Below are 22,223 nucleotides of genomic sequence, written 5' to 3'. Positions count from 1 at the left end.
GGGGGAGGTTAAGGGCTGGTCTCTGTCCCCCATCTCTCCCAGGGGGGAGGTTAAGGGCTGGTCTCTGTCCCCCCATCTCTCCCAGGGGGAGGTTAAGGGCTGGTCTCTGTCCCCCCATCTCTCCCAGGGGGGAGGTTAAGGGCTGGTCTCTGTCCCCCCATCTCTCCCAGGGGGGAGGTTAAGGGCTGGTCTCTGTCCCCCCATCTCTCCCAGGGGGGAGGTTAAGGGCTGGTCTCTGTCCCCCCATCTCTCCCAGGGGGGGAGGTTAAGGGCTGGTCTCTGTCCCCCCATCTCTCCCAGGGGGAGGTTAAGGGCTGGTCTCTGTCCCCCCATCTCTCCCAGGGGGGAGGTTAAGGGCTGGTCTCTGTCCCCCCATCTCTCCCAGGGGGGAGGTTAGGGGCTGGTCTCTGTCCCCCCATCTCTCCCAGGGGGAGGTTAAGGGCTGGTCTCTGTCCCCCCATCTCTCCCAGGGGGGAGGTTAGGGGCTGGTCTCTGTCCCCCCATCTCTCCCAGGGGGAGGTTAAGGGCTGGTCTCTGTCCCCCCATCTCTCCCAGGGGGGAGGTTAAGGGCTGGTCTCTGTCCCCCCATCTCTCCCAGGGGGGAGGTTAAGGGCTGGTCTCTGTCCCCCCATCTCTCCCGGGGGGGAGGTTAAGGGCTGGTCTCTGTCCCCCCATCTCTCCCAGGGGGGAGGTTAAGGGCTGGTCTCTGTCCCCCCATCTCTCCCAGGGGGGAGGTTAAGGGCTGGTCTCTGTCCCCCCATCTCTCCCAGGGGGGAGGTTAAGGGCTGGTCTCTGTCCCCCCATCTCTCCCGGGGGGAGGTTAAGGGCTGGTCTCTGTCCCCCCATCTCTCCCAGGGGGGAGGTTAAGGGCTGGTCTCTGTCCCCCCATCTCTCCCAGGGGGGAGGTTAAGGGCTGGTCTCTGTCCCCCCATCTCTCCCAGGGGGGAGGTTAAGGGCTGGTCTCTGTCCCCCCATCTCTCCCAGGGGGGAGGTTAGGGGCTGGTCTCTGTCCCCCCATCTCTCCCAGGGGGGAGGTTAGGGGCTGGTCTCTGTCCCCCCATCTCTCCCAGGGGGGAGGTTAAGGGCTGGTCTCTGTCCCCTCACCTCTCCCGGGGGGAGGTTAGGAGCTGTTCTCTGCTCTGGGTCTCACAGATCAGTCCATGTACCCAAGGCGAGGGCCCATGATGGGAGGGTGCACTCATGGGTTCTGTGACCATACCATTTCAGCCCAGTGGAGAAAGGTATATTCCTCGTGAGCCCCCGTTACCAGTGGGGGCTAAAGTCGCCTCCTTCCGAGAGGCCTTTCTTGGTGTTTGTCTTCTCCAGGACTTCAGGTATCCAACCCTGTCCAGGCCTCCCTCCGCTCCTCTTCTGCCATCATCTCTCCTTCTGGGCTAGCGCTGGCCAGAGAGGGCTGGGCTCAGGTCTGCCTGGGCTGAGGGTGGGACATGGGAGAGTCGGCCTGGCCTCGTGTCCTGTCATGCTGCGAGTCGCGGTGCCACACCATGGCCCTCCCACTCCCACAGAGGGGCTGCAAAGAGCCCCATTATCGTGTGCTGGCCCCACACTGGAGACATGAGGGTGGGTCAGACCCCTGGGCTGTCTGAGCCCTGATACACTGCGCTGCCCATTGCAGAAGCTAGGAGGTAACTGCATGGAGAGCTGCCCCTTGCCTGGCCAGAGCCAGGTGGGCCCAGTGTGCCCCCGGGGGTTGAGAAGCCGGGAGCGTGGGGCAGAGTAGGGAGGGCAGCTGGCGAGGAGCGAGTGGGACAGGGAGCAGGGACTGTGCATGCCATTCATGTCCTGTGTTCTGCTTCTTCATTCCAAGCCTCAATGCGGAGGAGAAATGGGGGTGAGTGAAACTGCCCAACCTGGGAGCTCGTCCCATCCCTGCTGAATCCCACAACTTCCCTGGCTTTAATCCTCCCAGAAACCCCTTGCTGCTCCCCCCATCCCTTCAGAAAGTGGGTCAGGGCTGCCCCACCCTCAGTTCTCAGCAGGGCTGAGGTTCCCATGCACGACAACAGAGCAGAGTGCAGCAGCAGAGAGGTGACTAGCCCCGTGCCCAGATGCTCAGAATGGGGAATTCCCTTGTCAGCTAGATTCCCAGAATCCCAGGCCCTGGTCCTTCCCTGCCTTACGTCATTCATGCCTGCGCAGGGTGGGGTAAAGCTGATAGGCCACAATCTTCCATTGGCTTCAGTGTGCTTTGTGCCTGGCCTGTGGCCCAGCGAAACCAGCCCCTGAAGGATCATCATGCATAGGGGACCATTGGGTGCTACCCCATCCTGGCCCCTGGAACTCACAGCTGGATGAAATAATGACCACTAACCTGGCCACACTGACTACTAGGTGCAAACCCTCTGCCTTGCCTGCATGGACAGGTCGGCAGGGCAAGGCCCATCCCATGGTGCTGCGTTTCTGTGCGCTGACACCCCAAGTCCTGGAGGGAGGCAGGCAGCAGGCTAGGGCTGGAGCAGGAGGATGTTACCAAATCTCCAGCTCTCCTGGAAGTCTGATGCCAGCTATAATGGTTACAAAGGTAGAACTCTGCTGCTGCAGCAGGAATGTAGGGCAAGCTGATGTGGGGGACCAACATCCCCTCTCCTTCCCTGCGAGGGAGGGGCCAGCTAAGCACCAGGGAAATGCCCAGTCTTGGTCACAAGTACAGAAATTGGGGTGCCCTTGAGTATCCCCTCTGATTTTCAGCTGGGCCAGAGAGGAAGAGGGGATGCACAGAGAGGGAGGGGCTGTTTAAGGGGGATCCCTGGGAGGAAAATGAGGACATTGAGTTGCTGTTTGGTAATGCTCAGCTCTGTCAGCTGGGGAAATGTCCCTCTGGGCAGGAGGGGGGGAGCCCTTCTCCTGGGATCTCCATTGAACTAACTGGCCTCTGCCTTGGCAGACATTCTCGGCTGCAGGGCACACGCGAGGCGTGACTTCATGGGGCTTTTCTAGCTCGTGCCAGGGCACCACAGAGGCATGTGGCTGTTAATGACAGTTCTCTCCTCCCACTCTCATGGCACCACCGAACTGTAATTCATTACAGGAGATTTGGAAGGACAACTATGATGCTTCCCGGGCACTCAGGTCCGCGAGGCACCTGGCTACCCCCCGCTCTGAACGTAAGGGAGTCGTGTCAGTGCCTGCCAGCAGTCAGCTCCCCGACCCTAATGGCCACGAGCAACACAAGCACTTCCCTCCCATGCCATGCGGCTCCACTGTCCCTCGTGCAGGCTACCGCCAGACACTCCTCCTGCAAGTGTTCCAAGCAGCCCCTGCACAGCCCAGCCCCGACCCACAAGCTGCTCACAGAATTGCCAGTCCTGCTGTTCCCAAAGGAACACAACACAGTGTGACACCTGGATCATAGCCCCGCTTACCACACAGCATCTACATTGTGTTTAGTTAACAGAGATCCAAGTCGTGTGATGGCAGAGGGGATATTGGAAACGAAGGGTTGTCCAATAAGGTCCTGCTCGCCCCAAAGGCCTTCTCACAGCGTCTTTCACCAGGATGGCTGAGACCCTTCCTTCATGGGCCCAAACCCCCTGGCAGCTTACTCCCCCCCCCATGAAGGTTGCCAGGGGGTCTTTCTGTACCCCGGATATGTCAGCCCAGACCACTGAGCTTCACCTAAAAACAGGGTGCCCTGCCTCCTGCTGTTTACCTCTTCCTGTTAATTTTCCTTCCAAAGACCCCTATTTGACTCAGTGAGAGAATAGACTTCTGTTGTAAGCCACACAACATGCAATGGCTAGCCAGGGAGATGTGTGACTCCTGTCTGGAGACATCTGTCTCAAAGCACACTGCCTCCGAGAGACCTGCCGTTAACGTCAGAATGTCCGGTAGATACAGGGATCTCCTTACGTACTGCCTGCATGTGCGCCACAAAGGTGTGGAGACATCTGTCTCAAAGCACACTGCCTCCGAGAGACCTGCCGTTAACGTCAGAATGTCCGGTAGATACAGGGATCTCCTTACATACTGCCTGCATGCGCGCCACAAAGGTTATGACAGCCAATACAGCTTGGCACGGGGCTATTTTTTAATCCCGCTCCTGTCCCACCCACAATACCCACTCGCACTCCTCCTCGCTCCTGCGTTGCCTCTTGCGTTTTTATCCCACTCCCAGCTGCCAAAACCTAGGATCCCACAAATCCCGCAAGAGAGACAGATTCTCCCACGCTACTAACAAAACAAAAACACCCAAATACGTTAATACGAATTCAAAGACAATTTTTACCACTAAAAGAGTAAAACAAATCTTGCGTAAACCGGGTAAAAAAGTACTTTAACTCCTATTATAGTAGACATCAAATTGCTTTCTATCCCTCACTTAAATTTAAGTATTAAACCCTATATTTGAAAAACAAAGAAAAGCTTTCTTTCCATTGCTGAAATTCCATTTGTGACAAACTGGCAAGATTTACTGCTTTCCCGGAAATCACCACAGGCTGGGGGTTTTGCCCACCCAGTCCCGCCTCCAACAAAACACATTTTACCTGCTCCCACTTTTGTGGCAGTGGGGCTGCGGGTTCCCAGTCCCCTGCAAGGCTCTACAGCCCAGCTTCAGTCAAGAGCTTGCCTGACACTTGAGTGAACTGGAATGTACATACCAGAGCCCAGGGAGCCTCTGCCACTTGCTGCCAAAAGGCCCTTCGGTCACAGGGACAATGCTCGGACTTGAATCAGGCTTTCCTGGTGGGAGTGCCCAGGGCTCAGAGCCTCACTGTCATGTCGCTTGTGTCATCAGCCCCAGCGTTGTACCCTCGCAGGTGCCAAGGATGCCGATGAGGCACATTTCCAATCTCCTCGGTTCAGCAGAGAATTTAGCGCATGGCCGTTCGCTCCTGCTGTCTTCTGGTGTTCTGCTTTGTGCAGCCGTAGAGGGGGCACTTGCTGTCCTGTCCACTGGCCAGCCCAGCAGATGGTTTGGCTCATCCCAGGAGGGGCCAGCAGAGAGTCACCTGGGCTCAGTGGGTGGGACTGTGCACAACACTCCTGCCGTGACTCTGCGGCTGTTGAGATGGGCACAGTGCCTGGTCCTGGCTGTCCCCACAGGAAGTGTAGTTCCAGCATGCAGAGAGAGGCGCTAAATCGGAGTTCCACGGCTGTCTTCTGGGGTGGGCCACCTTCCTCCTCAGGCTCGCCCAGGCCAAGTCCTTGGCTTTCAAATGTTCTGGAGCCACCTTTGTCCACCACCCCAGAGAGGCATTGCACATGGCCAGTGCCTCCCATCCCATCAGTCTCTGGCTCCTGACTGCTCTCTCCGTCTGTCGGGTAGTGGTGCCAGGGGTCTGCCCCAGCGAGTTTGCAGTTGGGTGACCAGCCCAGCAGGGATCTAATAGCTCCTCAAGCTTCCACACCTGTGGAAACCTAGAGCCGTGGTCCCATGCCCCCCCCAACCCCCTGAGCTGGAGTGAGAGTGGAGTAGTGGCTCCAGTGAGTGGGAGGAGGATGCAGAGGGAGGGAAGGGGCCCAGGCTGGACAGGAGTGGGGGCGGGGCCAGGAGCAAAGCGGGGTGGCACTCCTTCCCTGCCCCTATGGGGGCTGGGCCAGGCCCCATCCATGCTCCCCCAAATGGAGTACGCCCCACAGTTTGGGGAGCTCTGACCTAGAGGCTCTGTGCCATGGGCACCCCAGGGGCTTGTCATCATGGCACGCCAATGCTCACTGGGGGCAGAGGGGGCGTGAGTTCTAAAGCGTAGCGACATGCTGTGCAGGGACTCACCTGCGTGGTCCCCACTGGTGCGAACTGTAAGGCAGCTCTGATTCACTAGTGCAAACGGCTGCACCAGGTAGACAAGGCCTCTGGGACTGAGCTGTGTTCATGGAGAGATGGCAGTCTCCCTGGAGTCACGGCGGTGAGTAGCTTTCAGGCAGACTTAGTCTGAAGCTCTCTGCCTGAGATGGCAGCTGTGGTTGCTGCTGGCAGAGGATTCATGGGTTTGATTGCTGTCACGGGCCCCACTGCAGACCGGATTGCTGGAAATTTGAGGGGTTTTCAAGTTTTCTCGTTTTTTCCCCCATCTAAAAGCAAGAATTATTGGCCTAGCAATGCCAAACGTGGCTCGTTTTGCTGCCCTCAGTGAGCACTGCAGCATTTGCCTAGCCGGTGCATCCACTGTGGAGTTGTTCTGTGTGCTTTTTTTGAACCTCTGAGCTGTCTGTGTTCTTTATAGACGCAGCAACCCTGACATTCAAAACTCTACACCTTTCCTAAAGCTTCTGTTTGACTGGCCAGGCCTACAGAGCTAGAGACCCAGGTTCAGCAGCCAGGCTGGACAGAGCCTAGACATTTATCCGTGCCACATGGGTGCTGGCCGAGCCTGGCAGCACCACCTGGACGGTCAGTCTTTTCAATAGACGGATTTTTAAAATCTCAAGAATTGCCTAGATGAAGGGCATCACTGGTAACCTAGGGAAAAGAACTGCAGCAACATTTGGCAGTTAAAAAAGCAACCCAGCCCGGATGTTGGCCAGCCAGAAAGTGTAAATAAGGTGAAACTTTAGAAATTCCTGTTGTTTGGGAGGGCGACAATACAGACGTGGCCTGGGCAGTGCATGGTGGAATGACGCTGGGACATACTGGCTAGTGCTGCCTTCACACATGAGCCTGTACCCGGATGTAATGTAGGCAAATGACTTGGGGGCGGGGGGGGCTTCGTTAGGATTGCAGGACTTAGAGCAAAGGAGGAGAGTGAGCAGGAGCTGCCATAAACTCCACCTGATCTGTAGCCCATCCCCAAGTGCAGAGTTCAGACTGGCCCCTGCCACACACCCAAGGCTGGGTCTGCCCCAGGAAAGCTGCCTGGGAGTGAGGGGCCCTATTAACTGGGTTGGCTTTATATCTGAATTTCTAGAGAAACTGGATGAGATCTTGGCAGCAGCTGAGCCCTCGCTGAGAGCAGACATTGTTGAAGCAGATTCCAGGGCAGCCACTGTGAAGCAGCGACCCACGAGCCGGCGCATCACGCCAGCGGAGATCAGTGTGAGACAGGAGGGCGTCTGAGCGCGGGAGGGGGTTCTGCTTCCTGGCCTCCAGCAAGGACACAGGATGTTATGACAAGTGTCTAGCTGTGGGGAAGCAGCTGTGCAAAGGAGCCAGAGCAAGGAGAGGTTTTCTTGGGCTGGAGTGGGGATGGGTGGGTAGATCGGCTGAGAGGACATGGGTGGGCATAGTGAGTGGAGGGAGGCCAGAGGTTGCAGGGGAGATGGGGGATTGGAGGGGGAAAGAGGTTGCATGAGAGATGGGGAGCAGAGGGGAGGCCAGAGGTTGCAGGGGAGATGGGGGATTGGAGGGGGAAAGAGGTTGCATGAGAGATGGGGGAGCAGAGGGGAGGCCAGAGGTTGCAGGGGAGCGAGGGGGCGGAGAGGCTGCAGGGGATCATGTCAGGGAGATATCTGCAAAGCCAGTCGCAATGCTGGGTGTGACTGGGCAATGGACGGTCACCCAGTGACCACTGCTCCAGGTCTGTGCGGAGTGAGAGCGCAGGCTGGCTGCAGCATGTCAGGGCACTGGGGAGTTGAGTCTGGGATCTAGGGAAGATGATACAGGAGGGAAGACAGTCCGAGAGGTAATTGGAGCAGGAGTGAGGACTCAGGCTCCGGAGACAAGGTGGGACAGGACATTGGGAATGCTGGAGGACTCCGGATAAAAGAAGGGCATGAGAGAAGTGCGAAGGCTGAGGCAGTTTTAGATGGAGGATCTCAGTGTCTGGAGCAGACAGCGACGCGGCTGAGGTGCTGGGGAAGCGCCATGTGCCTCACTGCAGCGGGGTTGGGGGGGTGGTAGTGCAGCGGTGAAATGGGCATATGGGAGGGAGGCGCAGCTAATGGCCGAGGGTTCTGAGATGTTCTTGAGAGAGAAGAGAGCCAGAGCCAGAGCTCGGGGGAGAGCGGGCCCCTGAGGCTGTGAGCTTTGCACTGTACATTCGCTATAAGCGCTACGGATGGGGCTTCTTCCTGTTACGCTCCAGGGGCCGCAGCCTGCTCCCAGTGACATCAGTGAGGTTTTGGCTGTCAGCCTCAGCGGGAGCCGAGAGGGAAGGGAACGCATGTCCCCTGGACTGCTGTGTTAGTGAAGGGTCCCTGCCCCAGGCTGTGTGAAGGCCCCACTGCATCAGGGCACGGCACACACACAGCCAGAGACGGGCTTTGCCCAGAGTTCCGGCCTGACCTTAGCGCCCCACTTGTCCTTCACACCACGTAGCAGAGTTGGACGGTGCTGTGGGTGAAGCTTTTGTTTCCGTTTGTGGAGTACGGTGTCAGAGTGACGTTCCCACCTTTGTTTCTTTCCTAGTCGCTCTTCGAACGCCAGGGAATGGCCGCTCACTCGGGAGTTCTCCCGGGAGCCGAGAAACCCCACGTGTCCCTACGCAAAGGAATTCCCCGGACAAAATCTGTAGGTAAGGCAAACGAGGGGGCGGTCCGTTCTTAGAGACGGTGAGCTCTGGGAAGGGTCTGCTGCAGACCACGAGAGCTTCTTGAGCCAGCAGATAACACTCTGCCCTCCTCCAGCACCTTCCTTCCCAGGAGCTCAACAGCCTGGTCAGATACTAATGACTAAGAACTCACAGCCTTGCGGGAGGTAGGAAAATGTCAGCATCCCGTTCACCAGGAAGCCAGGCCCAGGCATGAAATTACTGTGTGGTATAGTGGTGTCCGAAGGGCCCAGGGCCAGGCTTGAAGCCCTGTTGTGCTGCAAAGACGTTACAGTGAGGCTGCCTCTGTGGCTGACATGCCAGGGATGGACCGGGGACCTCTAGAGCTAAAACAGGAGTTGCTCCCGCTAGCACTGAAGGGGCTATCACATCTCATGTCTGCTGTGGATTGGCGCAGAGGGGGACCTGTAATCCACACGCACCCCAGCCCAAAGAGCATACAGTCTAGATCAGTGGTCCCCAAACTTTTAAGGGCTGTGCCCCCTGCCCCGATCCTTGTCCACACACACCCGCCTCCCTAGAGCCGGGGCCATAGTTGGAGGGTGGGGACACGGACGAGGTAAGGGGGCCAAGGCTGGGGCTGCAGCTGGGCATGGGTCTGTGGCCAGGAGCAGGGCTGCACCCAGGGGCTGAGGCTGGGGGCGAGGGCAAATCCACAGACAAGCTGTGTTGGGGGCTGGTAACCGGGCCCGTGACCAGTTGCAGCTCTGTTCCTGGTCTCCCCCTCATTGTCGGCCCCAGGCCAGGAACAGAGACAGGGCCAGAAGCCAAAGCTGGGGGCTGGTGCAGGGCTGGGCACGGGGCTGGGAGCTGGGGATGCAGCTAGCGGAGGGATCAGAGCAGAGCTGGTGGCTGGGTGGTGGTCCCTCCCCGCCCCCACTGGGGGCTGTCCTGGGCCCAGCTGCACCCTCCAAGTCTGGGGACCTTTTCTCTGGATAGAGATCAAAGCAGACTCAGGCTATGGGGTACAACTCAGGAGCTAAGTGAGCCAGCTGGTGGCAGGAGAAACCGGTCAATTCCATGTCTGTTTTTGTTTTTTTCTTGGTAATTATAAATATATTTGTTTTATTTCTGTGCCAAACCCTTAGTTGTGGGGACTTGTGGGGGGCAGTCAGGTTTGGAGTGGGGAAGGGGAGAGGTTGTTTCATAAGAGAGAGAAGCTGAGGGGGAAGGAGGTAGGAAGGAGAGAGAAAAGAGTAGTAGATACTGACCCCTACCATGTAACAGGGGTATTAACCTACAATAACCTTGATCCATCCCTGTGACGGGGACAAGAGAGAAAGTTCTCTCTCTTACCAGCACCCCCGTGTGTTACATCCTTATTTACATGCTGCCAGAAGAAAACATGCTCTCTGGCAAAAATGGGAGCAAATGAACCACCAGAACCTCCCAGTCTGGAAATGAGCCTGGCAGAAAATTGAAGGATGTGGTTCCAGCACTCCCAGATTCTCCTGGAAGCAAGTTACATTGCAAAGAAATCTGAGGGTGCCTGGTTCAACAGGCGGAGAGAATCTACAGCGCATCGTCGTGGAGGCATGAGGAGAAGTGCAGACTGCTAGACAGAGCCATTCCCATGTCAGATACCCCAGAGGGTCACACAGAAAGGGCTTGTTTGTTTTACTAGGAACCAGCTACACAGTGAGAGCGTTTCCAACCTGCGGAATATGCTAAGGCACGTCAATTTGAGCAATTAAACAGTGGACCAATTGGAGACTGAGTTATTGTGGTTTAATAACTAGCTCAAAACAAGGTTAGTGCAAGAAGTGGACTTGCCTTTGCCAGAAACAGGAGATATTTACAGGACGAGCAAAAACTGCTTCCCACCAGAAAGTGGTAACAAGTGGAGAATGACCTGCAGTATATCCAGGTATAAGGACAGAATACAGAGACCAGCTTTGTTTGCAGTAAATGTGGAAGCAATCACAACACTATGCTAAGGTATCCAGTATGCAGGGAGTGAAATGCAAAGCAGCCATTTTATCAAAGTACATCTGACCCTGAATCGCAAAGAAACACAAAACAGGTTCTTCTTCGAGTGATTGCTCATATCCATTCCAGTTAGGTGTACGCGCCGCACGTGCACGTTCGTCGGAAAACTTTTACCCTAGCAACTCAGTGGGCCGGCAGGTCGCCCCCTAGAGTGGCGCCACCATGGCGCTTGATATATACCCCTGCCGGCCCACCCGCTCCTCAGTTCCTTCTTACCGCCCGTGTCGGTTGTTGGAACAGTGGAGCGCGGCTTAGCTGACCTCCACTTCCCTAGCTACTCGTATTTCTCGTACATAGTTATGCAGTTATAACCCTTTTATATATATATTTGTATAGTTATACGTGTTTTCTTTGCTAACATGGTTAGTTTAGTTAGCGGGTTTCAGGAAGTAACCCCTTCCATGAACCCGGTGCCGGAGCCCATGCATGGCTCACCGGGTTTTAAAATGGGCCCGGCCTGCCAGAAGCCGCGGCCGAAGGGAGATCTACACGACTCCTGTTTGAAGTGCCTCAGGGAATCACACTTGACAGCTAAGTGCCCCATTTGCAAGGCTTTTAAGCCGAGAACAAAAAGGTGCGGGACTTTCACTTACCCCTCCACCTTGGGCGCCGAGCGATGTTCAAGCGGTGGGCAGAAGCACCTCCTCGGCACCGGACCCCGCCGGTACTACCAAGGCCTTTCGGCACCGGCCGTCGCCGGCACCGATGTCGACTCGGCACCGCTCCCTTCTTCCGAGGTCGAGAAAGCCTACGATTCCTGTTGGTGCCTGACGGCTCCCCGGCACGCGCCGTGGTTGAGCCCCCTGCTCCTGCTGCTTCCGTGCCAACTGCACCGCAGCCAGAGAGCTCGTCTAAGACGGATCGCCCGGCACCGACGACGTCGGCACCGTCGATCCTGGTCCCACGAGGGCCGTAGAATCCGGTGCCTGACGGCTCCCCGGCACGCGCCGTGGTTGAGCCCCCTGCTCCTGCTGCTTCCGTGCCAGCGGCACCGCAGCCAGAGAGCTCGTCTAAGTCGGATCACCCGGCACCGACACCTGCTATGGCACCGACGACGTCGGCACCGTCGATCCCGGTCCCACAAGGGCCGTAGAATCCGGTGCCTGACGGCTCCCCGGCACGTGCCGTGGTTGAGCTACTGCTCCTGCTGCTTCCGTGCCAGTGGCACCGCAGCCAGAGGGCTCGTCTAAGTCGGATCGCCCGGCACCGACACCTGCTGCGGCACCGACGACGTCGGCACCGTTGATCCCGGTCCCACAAGGGCCGTAGAATCCGGTGCCTGACGGCTCCCCGGCACGCGCCGGAGTTGAGCTACTGCTCCTGCTGCTTCCGTGCCAACGGCACCGCAGCCAGAGAGCTCGTCTAAGTTGGATCGCCCGGCACCGACACCTGCTACGGCACCGACGACGTCGGCACCGTCGATCCCGGTCCCACAAGGGCCGTAGAATCCGGTGCCTGACAGCTCCCCGGCACGCGCCGTGGTTGAGCTACTGCTCCTGCTGCTTCCGTGCCAACGGCACCGCAGCCAGAGGGCTAGTCTAAGTCGGATTGCCCGGCACCGACGCCTCTGAGGCACCGACAACGTCGGCACCGTCGATTCCAGTCCCACAAGGGCTATCGAATCCGGTGCCCGACGGCTCCCCGGCACGCGCTGTGGTTGAGCTTATTGCTCCTGCTGCTTCCGTGCTGATGGCACCGCAGCCAGACAGCTTATCTAACTCGGATCGCCCGGCACCGACACCTACCGAAGCTCTGACGACCTCGGTACCGTTGATCCCGGTCCCACGAGGGCCGTCGAATCCGGTGCCTGACAGCTCCCCATTATGCACTAGGGTTGAGCCTGCTGTTCCCTCCACGCCGGAGACGTTACCAACGGCGAGGGCTCTCAGTGCCATGACAGAGTCGATGCTGCCTGACCCCGGCACCGCCGGTGCGGGTAATACAGTCTCTTCATGTGACCGTCCTCTGTCAGCACAGCAGAGCGGCACCGTTCATGATCACGGTCCTGCAGACACTCCAAGTCCTGTCGGCACGCCGGACACCACTGGCAGTCCCGGTGCTGTTTTCCTCATCGGTACTGGTCTCACTCGCTGCACCGGTCGGTATCCCATTCGCCGACCCGCTATCGGCACCGTTCCGACTCCTGGCACCGCGGCAGGTGCCTTGACTCCTGTAGCCTCTCCCCGAGCCTCGAGATCTCGGTCGACCTCCCGGCACCGTTCTGGTTGCGGGTCTGGATCTCGTTCCAGGTACCGATACGCCTCCCGGTGCCGGTCCCCGGTGCCGAGTTGGCAAGGTCCGAATGAGTCAGAGACTCTGCCTGTGCCTTCTTTTAGTATCTCCATGGCCGTCCGGACACGCATCCGTGTCATCCCATATGCGCAGATTTTATGCTCAGGACCACGATTCTCATATGATGGCCAGCGGGCGCCAGCCCCGAAGCCGAAAGAAGCTTGGCGAATGAACCTGCTTGGCCGCCAGGTGTACTCTGCAGAGGCCCTGCAGCTCTGGGTAGCAAAGCAACAAGCCTTGCTTAGCTGCAATAATTATAGCACCTGGGTGAAGGAGTTTCTCCCTCAGAACTCCCACCAGGAGTTCGCTGCCGTCTTGGAGGACAGGGGAAAGAAGGTTCCCAGAGCGTCCCTCCAGGCCTCGTTGGACGCAGCAGACTCTGCGGCCAGGACTCTGGCCTTGGGTGTCGCCATGAGGTGCATTTCATGGCTTCAGGTTTCATACCTCCGGCCGGAGCTGCAGTATGCCATTCAGGATTTACCCTTTGCTGGTAAAGGCCTCTTCGCGGCAGAGACAGCCCCAGGCTGCGAAGCCTGATGGACAATAGGGTCCTAATGCGCTCTCTCAGCATGCATACGCCAGCGACCAAACGCAGGCCTTTCTGGCCCCAGCCGCCATACTCTGTACCTAGCCAGAGGCAGAACTCTGGCAAACGGCAAGGCCAAGGTGGTCGCAGACGAACGTCAGGACCCCTAAAGAGCCAAAGTCAAGGTCCCTCGCAATTACCACTGGGACCAAAGACGGACCTTCCAAGGTTCGCCTGAGGGCGGTGTACCAGTCGCAGGCCGGGATCCCGATCCCGCTTTCTCCTGGCGTGGCCCCAGTTACTTTCAGATTGCTGGGTCCTGCGCACGATGGAGCATAGGTACCACCTTTAATTTGCTCCAGCCCTGTCCCCCTTCAGCGGACGAAAGGGGCAAGGGGTTTTACTCCCGTTATGCCCTAGTCCCCCACTCGAACGCAGGTCTCAGACCTTCCTGGTCCTGCACGGACTCAACCGGTTTAGGATAAGGTTGAAGTTCCGCACGGTATCCCTGGGAACCATTATTCCATCCTTGCCTCCTGGGGGCTACTATGCCGCCCTGGATATGAAGGACGCGTACTTTCGCAACGCCATCTTCCCTCCGCACAGGAGATACCTCCGCTTTCTAGCCAACTGTCGGTACTTCTGGTTTACGACCATAGTCGCCGCCTACCGTCGCTGATGTCGGATATGCGTTTTTCCGTATCTGGACGATTCGCTTATCCGAGGAGACTCTGAGACACAAACCACTCAGCGTGTGGGCATCGTCACGGTCTTATTCACAGGTCAAGGCCTGATGATTACTATAGAGCAATCCACTCTGGTTCCCACGCAGAGGTTGGACTTCCTAGGGGCTATCCTGGTCTCCTGCCTAGCTGGAGCCTGCTTGTCACAACTGCGGTTTTAGGCGATGGCAACAATCATCTGAGGTCTGCAGGCTTTCCCAACGACCTCGGCTCGTTCTTGTCTCAGTCTCCTGGGTCCATGGCTGCCCGCAAGTTTGTAACCAAACACACCAAGCTCCGCCTCCGTCCTCTCCAAGTCCGGCTCACCTCGGCGTACCACCCGGACAGGGAGCCAATGGTCATGGTGGTCACCATTCCCTAGAGCACCTTAGGCTCCCTAGAGTGGTGGCTAACTCCCTCCCTGGTGTGGGCAGGGATGTGGTTTCATCCGCCCCAGCCCTCACTGCCCCTGACGACGGACGCATCATCTCTCTGCTCGAGTGCTCATGGTCACCTCCGAGCTTAAGGCCTTTGGTCTTCTAGGGAGCTGGCATTCCTCATCAATGCCCCAAAAATGAGAGTAGTCCGCCTGGCGTGCCAGGGGTTCCAGCGGCAGCTGCGAGGCCGTTGTATCTCGGTGTTTACAGTCAACACAACGGCCATGTGCTTCATAAGTATCCAGGGAGGGACATAGTCCTCCCCCCTTTTTTGTCAGGAGGCCATCCATTTCTGGGTCTTTTGCATGGCACACTCGATGGAGCTGGCGACGTCCTTTCTCCCAGGCGCTCGGAACATCTTAACTCTTTGACTCACCAGGTCTTTCCTGTCTTACGAGTGATCACTCTGCCCCATGTGAGGCGTCCCGCTTTCCGGAAGTGGAGATGTTTCCTCACACAGACCTGTTCGCTCACCGCGAGAGCAGGAAATGCCAGGTGTTCTGCTCCTCCCAGGGTCTCTCCTCGGAATCGATCTTGGACGCGTTCCTGATGCCGTGGAAAGGCCAACTGCATTATGCCTTCCCACTGTTCCCACTGGTTCATTAGGTCCTGCTCAAACTCCGCAGGGGCAGAGCGTGCATCATCATGATCACTACAGAGTGGTCCAGGCAGCACTGATATACCACATTGCTCGGCCTGTTAGTAACAGACCCAATTACCCTTCCACCCCACCCAGACCTAATCATTCAGGGCAACGACAGGCTTCGTCACTCGGACCTGCAGCCTCTTCGCCTCACAGTGGCTGCTGCGTACCTGAGTCGGGGGTGACAGGCAGCCTTCCACCTGGTCAATGTACCGGGCCAGGTGGAAGCGTTTCTTCTACAGCTGCAATACGCTCGATCTTGCTCCTGCTGAGGTCTCGATCCCCCTCTATTTGGCCTGCCTCTGGCCTTCAGCGGCAGGACCTGGCGGTATCATCGCTGAGGATACGCTCAGCAGCCATCTCTACCTTCCAGCAGGCTAAGGTGGACGTTCCGTGTACTCACGCTCTATGGGTTCGAGGCCCCTCAAGGGCTTGGAGCGCTTGCACCCTCGGGTGCGCCACCCAGCCCCAACCTGGGACCTGAACCTAGTCTTGGCCAGACGGGTCTCCGAGCTCAGAGCTCTTACGGTGGTTCCGCCGTACATTAGGTTTCACAAAGACAAGGTGCAGTTATGACCGCACCCGGCTTTCCTCCCTAAGGTGGTTTCGGCCTTTCATGTTACCCACAGCTCAACGCAATGGGCACAACCATTGCACTCCTTGGACATCTGTGGAGTGCTCGCATTATATTGTGCTGACAGAACCATTTCCTAAGGTGCCCCAGCTCTGTCCCGGTAGCGGGCCACAGGAAGGGCTTGCTTGTTTTCCTCTCAGAGGATCTCATCTTGGGTGATGGCGGACATCCCCACTTGTTATGATTTGGCTCATATTTCCCCAAGCCACATCACCGTGCATTCTACCAGGGCTCAGGCTTCATCTGCCGCCTTGCTGGCTCGTGTTTCTACCCACGAGATCTGTCGCGAAGCTCCATTGGTCCTCGGTCCATACCTTTGCTTCGCAGTATGCCCTGGTTCAACAGTCAAGAGAGGCTGTAGCCTCTGGCTCAGCAGTTTTCATTCTGCCACATTTCACTCCGACCCCACCGCCTAGGTAAGGCTTGGGATTCACCTAACTGGAATGGATATGAGCAATCACTCGAAGAAGAAAAGACGGTTACTCACCTTTGTAACTGTTGTTCTTCGAGATGTGTTGCTCATATCCATTCCACACCCGCCCTCCTTCCCCACTGTCGGAGTAGCTGGCAAGAAGGAACTGAGGAGCGGGTGGGCCGGCAGGAGTATATATCAAGCGCCATGGTGGCGCCACTCTAGGGGGCGACCTGCCGGCCCACTGAGTTGCTAGGGTAAAAGTTTTCCGATGAATGTGCACGCGCGGCGCACACACCTAACTGGAATGGATATGAGCAACACATCTCGAAGAACAACAGTTACAAAGGTGAGTAACCGTCTTTTCATGAGTGTACAGCTAAAGGAGAGAGCGATGATGATAATGATGAAGAAAACAGAATTCTTGGTTGAGTCCCGTAAGATATTTACAAGGCAAGATTCTACAACTGATGGGGGTTGTTCAGCGCTGGAAATAAATGAATGAAAAGTAAACGTCAGTATAATCACAACAAGCTTTTACAGAGTTAATTGTGACCACCCAACGTTAAAATAAAAAAAGGAGCTTCTTTCATTTAATGGACATGAAATTAACCCACATGACAATGCCTCAGGGGAATGTTTATACAAGGACAGGTTCCACATGTTCCCATGTGAGCTTAGGTTGAAGAGCAGTATGCAAATATAGATGATCAAATGTGTATATAACTTGTCTGCAAAACAGGGTGCCACAGATATCTAAGAATTTGTTGAGGTGTTTAATAGACTGGTATGGAATAAGGATATAATACACCACGTTAGAGTAGGTCCTAAAGTGCCACCAAAAATACATGTATGAAGTACCGTTTGCACTAAGAAAATGTAAAAGCTGAACTTGAATGGATGGTAAAATAAGATATTGGAAGCAAATAAAGGTACCAGCTGACTGAGTTTAGAGTACAATCACCATAATAAACCAAACAAGCCAAGGATTTGCATAGATCCAAAAGACTGGAATAAGGCCAGGTGAGATGCAGCACCATGAGCGGAGCCCACAGCTAGACTTCAGAATGCAAGAGTATTTTCAGTTTTGAATGCAAGCCAAGACTTTTAGCAGGTCTGACTCGATAAAGGAAGGGCAAAACTCTGTGCCATGAACTCTCCTTTTGGTAGATATATGTTTAGATTACTTCCTTTTGGGGTGGCCTCACCACCTGAGAACACCAAAACATCATGCTTCAGATCTCTGGGGATCTGGGTGGGGTGGAACTACTTGCTGATTGGTTAATTTTGGTTAAAAAAAAGATCAGTAATACATTGAGTGACGGTAAGGTTCTGCTCTGTGCCAAAGAAAATCTATTTAAAGTGAAGAAAAACAAATACCATATGGAGCTAAATCTGAGCACAACTGAGTAGGAACATAAGAGCCGCCAGACTGGGTCAGACGAAAGGTCCATCGAGCCCAGTATCCTGTCTTCCAACAGTGGCCAATGCCAGGTGTTTCAGAGGGAATGAACAGAACAGGGAATCATCAAGTGATCCATCCCTTGTCCACTCCCAGTGTCTGGCAGCCAGAGGCTAGGGAGACTCAGAGCATGGGGTTGTAGCCCAACCATCTTGGCTATGGACCTATGCTCCATGAGTACAAGCCAAGAAGGGTGAAGGTATAAATGAGTGTGAATAGATACAAGGAGTGAAGCAGCACGTGATTCCTGATCATCCTTAGTCCAAGGTTGGCACAGATGTATTTGAATTAAACAGGAATAATACTTTGTATCAGTGAACTGCTACTCAGATTTGTGTGAATTCAGCCCTTTCGCTTCTCATCGAGTAGCAGTGTGTGCTGGCAATCACAAAGGCCTCACTCCGCATGGAATTCCAAGTGAGCTAGTAAGAGCTGTTAGCCACAGTCAGAAGTGTCTTATTACAGAAATTCTCTTTGGTCTCTCAGTCCAAGCCCACCCTGGCAAGCCCATGCCATGCGCGGGCAAACATGTTACTGGAAAAAATAGTACAAAGAGCAACAAACTTGTTGATAAATAAAGAATGCTGGTGGTTTGAAGGGACCCACAGTTAGCACTGTTAGACTATCACAGCACACCTCGTAGCTAGAGCTGACTATTAGAATCACCAGCTCAAGACTCATGGGTGAAAACCTCAGTGTCAACATACAACAAGTATCAGAGGGGTCACCGTGTTAGTCTGGATCTATAAAAGCAACAAAGAGTCCTGTGGCACCTTATAGGCTAACAGACGAATTGGAGCATGAGCTTTCGTGGGTGAATACCCACTTCGTCGGATGCTTGTCAAGGCAGGTGATGCATGTGACTCTTTGTCACTTTTAACATACAAAAGGTTTCTTGAGCCAAAGAGCTGGAGGGGTTTACAGAAGAGCTCTGTATGCCTGGAAAGCAGAACAGAAGAAGAAGAAGAAATATTAGAGACTGTTAGATCCCAAGCCGTCTGCCCCAAGGTCATTTGTCCTAAGGCCAGTCCTGCAGGATGGACAGATGACATCTAAATGAAACCAAAGAGGACACTGGCTCTACTTCCTGAGGACATTCATGATTTCAGAGGGAGTTAAGCACCTAAATACCTTTACAAGTTTGGCCCTTAGGCACTAGGAGTTTCGGTCCCCTTGACTTGACTTAGGATAATAAGGCCCAGATCATCAAAGTCATTGGGTGGCCTGCCACCTATGCAGCTAGGCCCCCAGGCTACGGAGAGAGACAGGCACCTAAGAAAGGGATCCTCAGAAGCCAGCAGGCTGCGTGGGGAGCCACCTAAGCTAGCCAGGAGTGAAATGCCAAGGAGAGTAGGCTTAGGCGCCTAAGCAGTTGACTGATGCTCCTGACCGATGGACCAGAGAAGATACCTGCCTGTGCTCGGGTACCTCAACTGTGAACTCCCTCCTGGAGTCAGGCACCTGAGCCCAGGTCAGCTGCTTGGGCAGCCCATGCCCTATCAGCCAAAACAGCCTCTTCCATCTCTGTCTCCCTCTCTCAAGCTCGCCCTGCCTTGCCCTGTGCCCTAACTGTCTGTGATGCAGGTTTGTGCATTGGTGGCCTGCATCCGGCCCTCTCCCTGTGGGATCTGACAGGTGCCTGTGGAGTTAAATGGAAGCTGAGTGCCAGATTTGAAAATGTCAGTGGTGCCTAAATGGTGGATTTAGGCACCTAAAGAGGCAGAGAGGTGCCTAAATAGCTTTGAGGACCAGGGCCCATGTGCCTCAGTCACTTCTGAAAATGGGACTTAATGCCTTAGACCTTGCAATACTTAGCCAAGCAGGATCTAAATACCTTTAAAATCTGGGCCCTAGTGTGTCTGTCACTGAGGTGCTGAGCTGTAAAAGCAGGGTACTAATGCTTCCCTGCCTCAGACGGTGTTGGGAGGACAAATGCAGCACATCACATACGGCGCTCGGTTACTGCGGGGGCAGGGGTCACATCCCTAAGGCAGAGAGGGGCCCAAGCGCTCTTGGCTCTTGCACCATCTAAGAAGGGAATGTGGCCAGTGGGAACTCAGCCAAAGCTTTCTGGTTGTAGCATCGGCTGAATTCTGTGAAGGAAGGAGTTGTGTGGTGGGTTTGGCATATGCTAGTAAAGTCTGGATTCCAGAATGACAGTCCCAGATGGCAGTGATATTCTCTGTGAAGCAAGTAGAAAGAAGATATTCCTTGCAATGCTGTGCTGGGTTCTGGAACAGAACAGAAACAGTCTGCATTGATAGAGCACGGTACAGTCTGCCATAGCTGAGTTGGGTACAGCGTTGCAGCTGCTCTGGCTGAAAAGAAAGATCCTGTGGCCTCCTCTGTGGCTTTGGTGTAGGACTGTAGAATGTCCTTCTGTCTTTGCTTTTCCTTGATTGTGAGCAGTTTTGCCACCAATGGCCAGTTCTGCTGTCTTACCATTTCCTCTGTTACGGGTTCTGAGAACCATGGTGCCCTGGTGGAGAAGGTGGAAGGAAGGGACGTGCTTCATTAATCTCAGTGTCCTACCTGATTCTCCATAGCTGGACCTCTCAATTATCTGTCTTTCTGGGTTCTTATCTGAGGGCCCAGGGCATAGCTTTCTTTTAGGATTACTACAAGCTATTGAAGTGTGACCCATCGCTGCTTGGCCACCAGCGCAGAGCTCTGTTTTTGCCTAGGAGAAGCTGGGGATCTGTCTGTGCTAGTGGTTCCTGTATTGCCTGTGTCCATATCCAGAATAAAGATCAGATCATGTCTGGGACTGTCTCCATCCAGCAGTTCAGAGGCATTATCTACCTGGTGCTGAAGTCTAGGGGATTCCACCACCATGCTGGTTGGTCTAATACCACAGTTCGTTTTGTATCTTCCATCCCAGAGCAGTTGGATGCATTTCCAGGACTAGTGTTCCTGGTGGGGCTTTTCCTGGGTTTGATGTCAGACTGGAATACTATGCCTACTCCTCCTCCAGATTCTCCTTTCCCCATTCCATACATTTTACTTCTGGGATTATAATGGAAGGAGTATCTTGGGGAGGAGGTGGGCCAGCCTTGGGCCTGTGGTATGGTCAAGCCACTCCTCCGGTATGCAGGCAAAGTCTACGTTTTTCTTTTGATATCTGATTCTCCGGAGGTATCTGGAGATAGTCTTCCCCCTTTGGCCTTTTCTGGTCTCTTGAGGACTTGTCCACTTTGACCAAGGCTCATTACCCCGTCGGGCCTTTTATACCTTGCCCTAAGTGGCCCATCTGGCATCAGCTTTCTTAGGCCCTCCCTTGTAATGGAATTCCTACTACAGCAGAGCTGCTGTATTGTAATCTGCCCTTCCCTAAACTGGCAAAGGGATACAACTGCTGCTTCTCAGAGAAACATGTCCTCTGCTTTGAGCCAGATCATGAGCTGGCTGAGTCAGATGAACAGGGGGAATGGAGAAACCCGGCCCCAGTCCCAGACCAGTGTTCTCTGGCTTCAGTGATCACTGCCTTCTCGTCTCCTACACCTGGCTGTGAACAGCTTCAGACATTGCTGGTTTGTCTGACAGAAGCACCTCAACTTGCATGTTAGGCATCAGGGAAAGATCCCACGAAGACAGGTGCAAGTTTCTATTCCCTGTCAGAAATGGAGGCCTGGAACCAGCTGGGGATATTTGGAGCACGTGTGCCCATCATGCAACAAAAAGGCTACTAACTGGTGGTTCAGGATGCAGAAGGTGAGGGATCAGATCCAGGGACAAGATTGCACAGCTGTCAGTAAAGGTGTATGCTCAGCATGGAAGTTCTTGTTGTTGGCTTATTTGTTTTCCATCATAGATAATATAAACAAATGAAGTAAAGTGAAACAATTTGATTGGCGCACGTGTTTTGGCATCACAGTAGAAGTGGCCCGTGGAAGATCAGAATGAAGTGAGGGGAGCATCACAGCAAACCAGCTCAAGGTTTGCAGAAAGGCATGAAGCAGGCTGTGGGGACATGGACACCTGGGGCATCAGACTTGGCATCATCAACAGAGTGTCCACAGCCATGCGACGAGGAATGAGGTCGGATAAATAGATGGGGTGCAGTTCTGCGGGGCTTAGAAGGCAGCACGGTGGAGCTGTGTTGGAATGGTGGTGGGGACAGAATGGAGAAAGTGTCTTGTCTCCTACCCTCCTTCACCGTCCCTTTTCAGGGTTGTTCTAAGCCCTGGGCACTTTCTCTCTAGCATGGAAGCAACAGAAGAAGTTCCTGAGCAGTTTGAAGGGGATACAGGTCATCCCTGGTACTTTTAGTAGCCTTGTGGTGAAGGCACTTGGCCAGGCACTCAGGAGAGCTGGGCTCAAGCCCCAGCTCTTCCACCAAGTCCCTGAGTGGGCAAATCGCTGACTCCTGCTCGGCCTCTCTCCTCATCTCGGCCATGGAGTTAATGAGGCTTCTCTGCCCTATTTGAAAAATGAAATGAGACATCAGCACAGGAGATGAAAATAAAATATAGAAGTGGGTGGGGGTTAAAAGGAATAGAAACAGGTGTTTAAAATACAAATGAAACAAAAATGAGTGGGGCTCGTCTGCACAGAGCATTAGTGCCTGGCAAGCTGAAGTATTAATCAGTAGCTCACTAGCCTTTGGGGTCACTGGAGCACAGTGAAGTGCCTGCCCAGCACAGTACGCAGCTGCCTTAG

At 54.9% G+C, this 22,223-nt stretch overlaps 1 protein-coding gene across 1 annotated transcript in view; it reads left to right on the top strand.

The window, feature by feature from the left end:
• Window positions 1–22,223, top strand: part of SHANK3 (SH3 and multiple ankyrin repeat domains 3) — a 727,758-nt gene that overhangs the window by 666,219 nt on the left and 39,316 nt on the right. Inside the window, exons 21-23 of the mRNA XM_030541199.1 lie at window positions 1,829–1,852; window positions 6,867–6,994; window positions 8,306–8,411. Coding sequence (XP_030397059.1) covers window positions 1,829–1,852; window positions 6,867–6,994; window positions 8,306–8,411 — 258 coding nt within the window. The remainder of the gene's footprint in view (window positions 1–1,828; window positions 1,853–6,866; window positions 6,995–8,305; window positions 8,412–22,223) is intronic.

Source organism: Gopherus evgoodei, chromosome 1 (genome assembly GCF_007399415.2).
Source record: "Gopherus evgoodei ecotype Sinaloan lineage chromosome 1, rGopEvg1_v1.p, whole genome shotgun sequence".
Lineage (NCBI taxonomy): Eukaryota > Metazoa > Chordata > Testudines > Testudinidae > Gopherus > Gopherus evgoodei.
Note: the sequence above shows the minus strand (reverse complement) of the source record. Positions and strands in the feature narration are given on the sequence as shown.